Source organism: Homalodisca vitripennis, unplaced genomic scaffold (assembly GCF_021130785.1).
Source record: "Homalodisca vitripennis isolate AUS2020 unplaced genomic scaffold, UT_GWSS_2.1 ScUCBcl_4106;HRSCAF=10062, whole genome shotgun sequence".
Lineage (NCBI taxonomy): Eukaryota > Metazoa > Arthropoda > Insecta > Hemiptera > Cicadellidae > Homalodisca > Homalodisca vitripennis.
In genome coordinates this window covers 96,372-105,710 of record NW_025780309.1, presented here as the reverse complement: position 1 = coordinate 105,710, position 9,339 = coordinate 96,372, and the positions used below count along the sequence as shown (strand labels likewise).

General features: G+C 30.2%; 1 protein-coding gene across 1 annotated transcript; it reads left to right on the top strand.

Annotated features, from left to right (window-relative positions):
• The first annotated feature begins 1,485 nt into the window (after positions 1–1,485).
• LOC124372850 (non-structural maintenance of chromosomes element 1 homolog) lies at positions 1,486–8,570 on the top strand. The gene is made up of 3 exons (XM_046831259.1): positions 1,486–1,652; positions 4,461–4,533; positions 7,776–8,570. The coding sequence occupies exons 2-3, from the start codon at positions 4,470–4,472 to the stop codon at positions 8,426–8,428; spliced, it is 717 nt and encodes a 238-aa protein (XP_046687215.1). The 5' UTR covers positions 1,486–1,652; positions 4,461–4,469; the 3' UTR covers positions 8,429–8,570.
• The last annotated feature ends 769 nt before the right edge of the window (positions 8,571–9,339 follow it).

Sequence of the window (9,339 nt, the reverse complement as noted above, 5' to 3'; positions counted from 1 at the left end):
AACGTGTTTTCTCCTTGAGTTTCGGTCAAAAGGGGGTTTATCCAAAATTAAAATGCATTTAACTAGTTTGTTTTGAGGCTAACATCTGCCACATGTCTATTGATTATCTACGGACCATCTATACTAATAAATAAAAAAAAAAATCAAGGTTAAATCATGTGTTTCTGAGTTTCTATAGGTTTTTTTGGTTTCCTGTAAAATTGCATCAGAGTGAGAAATCACCTTTTGAATGTTTGCTCCTCATATAGGCCTATTATGTTTGTAAAGGCTTTCCACATCCTGATTTGCCCTGTCAGTTTTATCACAGTGTACTTCAGCATTAAGAGATTTATAGAAAATATTATTTTTCATAATTTCAATCACTGTTTCAGTATGGATTAATTATGGGACAATGCAGTAGAGTAGAGTGAAATCATGTCTTTACATTACAAGGGAAATGTTTAAAAATAATAACAATCTTCTCTCTTTGTATATTTTGCAAAACTTTTCAAAATTTAAATGTATTAACTCTGCTATTTTTATAAATGAACACTAATATATATTTCAATAATAAAAGGTTTTAACATTTTTTAAATTTTCATACAATTTAAGTTTCTTACCATCACTGTCTAAATTAAACCATTAAGTCCAAAACACGTAATCAGAGTCTTAAAAGCTTTAAATTATTCAAATGTTAGTAGAAATAACTTTAACGATAGTTCTGTGTAAATGCCAATTCGAACGTGCAAACAATAACTGAAAATGGTCAACTTGTATATTTACTCAGCTGTATAAAATATTGGATCAAGAGGTGTGATTAATATATACGATGCACTTAGACAGACTATAAATCATTACAAGATATAGACATATATCTCATGGTTTGTTAAGGCTTATAGAGATTCCATAAACTCTAATAAAGGCCGATGGCACAAAAAAGTGCAACAGGATTTAAACATGATGTCGTGGATAGGAATGATTAATACAAATACTTTATGATATTATGCATATTGAGATTAGGACACTTACAGTGCATCGCGATTGCATCAGATTAAGCAAATAGATTGTCTTAACTTAAAAAATATAGGAGTGATGTTGAGGAATCAATCGGTCATACATTCAATTAATGTATTGGGCGTATAAAAGAACGTGGAAACATTCAGGAAAGAAGATTCTGCAATTCCACTATCTAAAGACCACATTTACCAACCCTTCTTCAAACGGACATTACCTTGTCTGGAAACATATCTAACCAACGCAAAAATAAAGATTTTAATTTGAAAATAAAAGATATATAAATTTAAATCACGTGTAAACATTTTTCTTTGCTAATTATTTATGTAATATAAGTTTCAACGTAAAAACAAAATTGATGATATCAATTAAGTTTAGTAGACGTGCAGTTTCATGGTATTAAAACTAAGCCCAAAAGAGGTGAATAATTATTACTGAAACCAAGGCTGTGACCTAAGATATAATATGTATATTATACGTGTGACTGTGTGTTTTTTTTTTGTGGTACTGTTATTGAAAAACGCAATCTAAGTGCGGGAAAGTGTTGTACATCGTAAATGTATAAAATTTACTTAGAATTGAAATATATCGTACTCAAGAGTATACTGTTTGAATATAGTGAGTTATACACTCACTCAGATTTATTTGCGTTAATCTTAGTAAGTAATTTTGATGTATTTGTTGGTGCAAAGTCTCCTATTATGTATATTCTTGACAAAGATTTCGTTTAGGCTAGGCTTATCAGTAGTGTTTAAATGCAGTTTCATCATGGTTATGGTAGGATTTATACTACTTCCAATATAATATTGACAACCGTATTGTATAATGCTAGGAAACTACTTTTTACATTAGGTTAATGCTATTGTATTTGTCCGGCCGTTTCATTTTTTAATATTGATTAGATCATTTTAGAATAATAGTAATTTGTTTAGGAACACTGACTAAAATGATCTAAATCAAACTTTAAAATATTCCTGAACATGTAAACTTTCACAACTACCATGAATTTTAGTTAGGGAGGTATTCAAAAGTAACGCAAAATTAATAATTTATATTTAACCTAATAAGTACCCAAAAACATCAACAAACTAAGGGGTATGTTGGCTACAGTATAATAAGTGGCCTACACTCGTTATTCAACTGCTATTATCGAACAATTCGATATAGTATCCAATTTCGATGTATGTAAAAATCGTACACAATAAGGGTTATAATAAATTACTGGGGTAGGGTACGATAAGCGGGTCCGGTTTTTTATATCGAAGAATGTAATCATCAATACCTAATATTCCCATCTCAAATCCTAGACTATCAATCAATATAAAAGAATCTATAGTCCTCAATAACAATCACATGTTTTAAATTAAAATATGAATGTAATATTTACAGTGATCAAACAAATTATTATAACAAAAATTAGGAAAACTGAAGACGACCATATATGCTCCTCTCACAGTTACAGTTGTTTCTTTCCCACAAATTTCACATAATGGGTTTTTCGGTCCAACATGTTGAAGCCACGAAAAACATGTCTTATCATCTTTCAAAGCAATGTCGTGTAGTTTTCTAAAATTGACTGCCATAATAAAATGTTACTTATGTAAAATTGAAATATTACCTTACGTGTATTATTTGAAAGTGTTTACAGCTGTTGATATAGGTTATTTAAGTTAATTGTTTAAAATAATTAATCAGTATTGATTGATTATATCAATGATTATGATTAAGTAATATCGTTTGCCAATTTCGATATAAAAAACCGGGTCCGCTTATCGTACCCTACCCAATTACCACAAGAAGAATCTCATACATTACAATTTTAAATACACATATTTTACAATAACATTACAAAACCAACTATGGTCTAGACTTAGATATTAAAGAAACCTTATAATATTCATAACTTGGCCAGCTTGATATCAATAAGTAACCTCTTTGGTGAAATGGAGGAAAGAATTCTCCTTATGTGTTACCAGGAGCCAAACGCTCATCGTCACTTGTGAGAAATATCTTATATATTTTCCTCATATTCATCGCCATTTTCAAAGTCCCAAAATATTAGTTACTACTTCTTTATTGTTTACGTTAAAATAACTAATAAGCTGAAATCGTACCTGAGAGATCCGCCTTACCCGAGGATCGACTGGCCTATATCTGAGATCCAGCCAATCTCCATTATTTCATGTTTTCTCAACCTATGTGTTAATTTCTGCATTAAAAAAATGATTCTCTTAATTGAATAAATACCAGAATAATTTGCATTTATAGACAGCTAGGTAAAAAATTAGCATTTTCATTTTGTTTAAGAACATTCACTTCACATTTTATCCAAACACTTTGAAACTAAAGTGTAAGTTACAGGCCAAGAGTGTCTCTGAACATACACAAAAAGTTGTGACAGTTTTTCTAGCCTACAGTTACCGGTATTATACACAAGAGGTTCGACTGTATTCTATCACTAACTTCTACTAACTGGTCAGTTAATTATAACATTTTATAGGCTAGCAATATTTGATTACATAGTTAATTATTATTATAACAAAGATTTATGGAATAATCCACAAATCTTCACTAATGCAAGTTAAATTTTTAGCATATCATTATTTAAATAGCACTATTTTTAGTTTGAACCAATACTTACTATTTTATTTATATTTTATCAAAAGTTGATTGATTGTTCAGAATAATTCATTGTTGTTACATTAGCTATTCAGGTGACATACAGACAGACTTTGGGGGTTTACACATAATTTCTCATTATACACTTTTTGAAATGGTGTGTTTCTGTATTCTTTAAATAAAATATGAAATATAGTTCATTACACCCTAAAGCTCCCCATTAGACTCCCCTGACTAGATCTTAGTTTAAAAAGTTGTTAAAATAGGATAAGAAACTATTTACCTCCCATTGGTTACTTAAAATAACCTCCTTCATTTCCGATTTGGAAAGAAAAACATTCCTACATCTTCTTCATTTTATTTACTTCAATGGTGTTTCAGAAACTGTACCTATGTATTTCATATTGTGATAGTGAAAAGAAATATGTATTTTTATACATCAGCTGTAAAACATATACAAAATTTATAAAACACTTGTGGTTAAAAAGCTAGAAGACACTTTGTTAAAAATGTTATCTTTATTAAGAAAGTTTAATTGTAATATCCATGGGTTACAAAATGATTGTAGTTCATTTTATTCATGATTGTTGTGTTGATATCCTACAACTAAAAGACATACTGGTATACAAATCTTGAGAATTCAAAAATTAGGATAAATATGTTTTTAAATGCAGAATAACTTATTAGTTTTGACCAAAATCAAAATGGAAGCTTAAGCTAAACCCTTGTTATGTATCATATTTTTTAAGTATTATAATATAAACTAAGATATAACTAAAGATTTGCAAGTTATTTCTTATAATTATTAGTATTGTTACTATTCGTATTAATTCTGTCATATTTTTTAGAAGTAAAGAATGGGTTCAAGATCTAGAAGAAGCGGAAGGGAGTTACAAGATGAGGCGATGGATGTTGACGAAGGTCAGTTATTACCTTTTACACACTTTACCCAGAAGTAACTAGAGGTAACCCTTTGAGTACCAGAACTTTTGCAGGTTGTTTGCAAGAAGATCCGGACTTTAGACCATATGTTTGTGTGAGAAGTTTATCAGTTTTGTTATAGTTTGGAAAACTATTATATTTTAATTACTTACGTACTTATGTGTTATAAAACTTATACTTGTTTAAATAACATATATTTGTTGTGAATACAGTGTTGTTTTCAAGTAAAAAATACTGTATTCATTTTTAAATAAATCAGTATTGAGCAAAAAAATCTTTTGGTAAATCTAATTTTATTGAAAAAATTGTCTACTAGTAAATATCCGTCATTACTGAAACATAGTATTTATTCCATAAACCATACACATTACCACACAAAAAACATATCTTGAAAATAACATTTTATACACATTTTTCGGAAATACTAAAATTGAACTATTCACACGTCACATAAAACGTTTTAAAACTCTAATTCATTTAATCTTTCACATCTTAAACTTATACATGGGTCTAATTTAGAAATAAAATCGATTTTTTACATTGACACATACAAGCTTTTAAATAACATTTGGCCTTATGGATCTGAACATGCAGGCTAATTCCAATAAATAGATAGCCGGGCGGGTCCGATAGGACTGAATCCACCAGGTATGACAGCTTCATTAAAATATTTCCTTTGATGAAGTACATAATGGGACCTTAACCAGAATTCTTAATGACTTTTTTCTGAGTTTGATAATTGTTTTTTAATGATTTGTGTTTCCTCACATAAGGATTCCATAATTTAAGACAGAAGAAAAATAAGTATGATAACAGTGAGCTGTGTGAATTTATAGTGGTTGACTGACTAAAAAGTCAAAGGAAATGTTATTTTGTAAAGGCTATTTAGTTAGGATTCTCAATTTAACTTCAATCCCAAGAAATAGTACAAAGTTCTCTATATCTACTTACTATATTTTATACTTTAATATGGTTTTTGACAAGGGATTTATATATCATTATTCGAATTAAATTTTTGTGGTTTCAGTGTAGTCACTGTGAAGCCATTTACTGAGCCAGATTTTGGACTCAAGTTTTTTTTCTTTACATTTGTCCACATGGAACACCCTTTTGGCCTCCTATCAATCGCTTGTTGATATAATTGAGCTATAGTGGTACTATATAGATTATTATCATTCATTATAAAAAAGACAAGGTCCTAAGATAGAACCCTGTGAAACATCATAATCAAGGTTCTTCCCTAGGTACATGCAATAATTGCCATCCTTATTTAAAATAACTAGTTTTTTGTTACGTAAATAAGAAAAAACCAACATATTTCTGTGTTATTTATACCAAATTCTTCTAAGTCTTGATATCATTATGGTATTGTTTACACAGTAAAAGGCATTGAACAGGTCACAGAAAACACCAACAGCTGCAAGCCAAGGCCCAAGGTTGCTGACGTATAGTTGAAAATATGGGATATAGAAAGACCAATAAAAACAAACAGACTCATACACAGCTCATACTATGAGCTTGTGCTTATTGACTTTATGAAAATACTGACTTCTCATAGTTATATTTTGTATCTATACTGTTATGAAATAAAAGAATCTTGATTTGCTTATATACTTTTTTAGCAACAATATTTTTGCGGTTTTTAAAGAATATAGAGTTTGAATACTGTTTGGGTTTTGGTTGTATAATGGTGAATCCAGACTTCATCAACTGCAAAGTGTGGGTGCAAAAAGTTGTAAGGGTAAATTATAGATTCTCAAGCAATTCTGTGATGTTGATATAAGTTATAGGTTTTGGTCTGAAATTCTCCTTTGTGTTACCTACATTGTTACTGACCTTTTCACAACCAAGATATCAAGATGTTTATGTGTGATGGTGTACCTGGACCTTCAGCCGCAATCACTAATTGCTTGCATCAGCAATTTACTAATTATTCATATGCACTAATTAATCATATGCATCAGCATACTACAACAAGTAATATTTGGTTATTTTAGAAAATAATTTTGTTTGGTTTATAGTAATTTATGATGTGACAGCAAAGATATTTCTATTAACTGTTTTCTTTTTTTAAATTTATGTATATATACTAGCTGTTACCCGCGGCTTCGCATGCAATCTTTATATTACTTAGTAAAAGCATATGATGAGAGTCCTATGAAACGTAAGTAGGCATACATCAGGTAGATATTATTTAAATTCATGGTAAATACTATCAGAGTTTAACTTAATTATTATATCATGGTTGGCACATGTAGGAGCATTTCTGGTTCTAATTAATTATATACATAACGTCACAGCTGAATCTGCTTGTCATCCCGAAAAAGAAAACACAAATCTCGGATCACACAGGTCTCGGAAAATTACTTCGGTCAAAAAGTGTATATTTCCAGCCCTTGTCATGTATTTCAGGTCTAAGATATTTCCAGTACCATAGTAGAGTTTGCCTTCTAGTTCTGACGAAGAAAAAATATATATACTTACGTAAGACTGAGATGCCTACTTCGGTTAAAAAGTGCCTACTTAAGACCGTTTAAATTCACTTACCTTCTATATCACAGTTTAGCTTGCCATATTGCCTCGATCAAAATATGATATACATTTGATTATCTATTTCTCGGAAATCTATTTTGGTCAAAATCGTGTGAAAACTTATGTGAAAACATTCATAACTTTGTTCATTAAGGTTGGTTACGTATCATTGTTTAAATAATATTTAAAATGCATTAGATTATTTAAATCCATCACTGGCGCAATCTGGATTAAAATGTATGTATTAGTTTCATATTTACTATCTGCATTACACTATCTGTTTACTTAATATTTCATCAAATTTAAATGTAAACAGATGTTTCAGCCAATTTGTCAACATAAAACTGAAGGTTTGAACAGCTGTTTAGTGCCAATTTAATTTGGATTATGAAAAAACTACATTTTTTCTGAATTTCAAAATATTCAAGGTAACCTTTCTTATATTTTGCTTCATAAAAGCCTTCCATGGATTTCAATGAACATTTTATAAAAGAAATTAACCAAAGTGGTCAAGTCGTTCTCAAAATTTGCGCTGTGCAACACATTTTGTGATTCATTTTCACAAAAGATATATATATATATATTTTTTTATTTGTAAAACATTTTACTGTGTTTTACAACGTTTTTATTTACTATTAATAAAATATATTTCTAAGTTCAATGTAATGATGTTATTGATTAATTTTCAGATGAATTTACAAGTGAACACAAATTAATGCTGCAATACCTTCTACATGAAAGAATGGCTACAAAAGTGGAGCTTGTCAATATTCACAAGGAGTTGTTTGAAAACAGGGCTGATTTAAAAGATGTTTTGACAACAATTACAAGTAAAATCAATCCATTAAAAATGGACATCAAAGAAACAAAATGTGATCTGACTGGAGAGACTTATTTCGTTCTCATTCATACAACAGGAGAATCTTTCTTTCCACGATGCTGTGTATTCACCAAGCCTCAACTAGACTTTTTAAAACAGGTTCTCACTGGGATAGTGTTGTCCTCTGAAGGTGCAGTTGGGACAATTCCGGCAATAAATTCATGCAAAACAATGACCAAAAGTGAAGCTGGAGATACGATTGAAAAATTTGTTAAAGAGAAAATCTTGATGGAAACAGCTGGACATGGTTTGTGTTTGACTCCTCTGGCCGTCTTGGAGTTTGAGCCTTTCTTCAAGGCTTGCTTTTCAGGTAACCTTCTTGTCTGTGATTTGTGTAAACAGTTGGTTTTCATCGGTAAAGCTTGTGATGGCTGTGAACAAAGGTTCCATCTGCATTGTGTGGACAAATGGATGAAGAGTAAAAAAACAGTGTGTCCTTCATGTGCTCAACATTGGCCATGAAATGAACATTGTACACTGAATTGTTTCAAGGTTTCTTGACAGTTCTATTAATTCTGTTTAATAATAAATAAGTATATTTTATTTTATTGTAATATGTTATTATAATGTACCTTGAAAATAAATAGTTGTTTTGTTTTTAATATTTCCTGTCACACTCATAACACTGAAGATATAATATATTAATATACTTTGGTTAAAGTTTGTTATTGACGATGGAAGGTTTGAAAGAATAACAGGAATTTGGACATTTGCCATCGTATTAATGTTACAAAAGGTACAACACAACATTTTTAGAGGATTGGAATCTATCCTCTTCATCAAATGGGATTATTACAGTAATGCATACAAAAATAAAGAACAGAAAGAAGAATAGAAGGGAAAGAAAAGAGTTCAAACATGACATGTGATTGTGATTTTCGTACTCAGCACTTGCATCCTGTGCAGTAACAGCGCCTGGACTGGACTGCAAGTAGTTTTCTGGAATGTTTGAATCCTTCTTTCTGTTCTTTATTTTTGTATGTATTAATACCCCCCTCTCCCCAACCTGACGAAGAGGATAGATTCTAATCCTTGAAATGTTGTGTAATATCTTTTGTAACATATAATAATGATATTAATATATGTACTAGTAAATTATTTCAGATAGGCATCAATAGGAAGAGAACATTTTGAAAGTATTTACACTAGGGTGTGAATATAAAAGTAAACTTGGATAATCAAAATTTTTGACAATTCAAAACTTGCCTCTGGTTTCTAAAAACTGAACAGCGGTGCCGCACCTTATCATGGATAGTTGGTGTTAATTATTTATACCCTTTGAATGTAATAATTTTCTAATGGAATACGTGATAAACTGGTACATTTTCGGGTATTGAGCTTACCCAAAATAAATTATTTGAACATTCCCATAC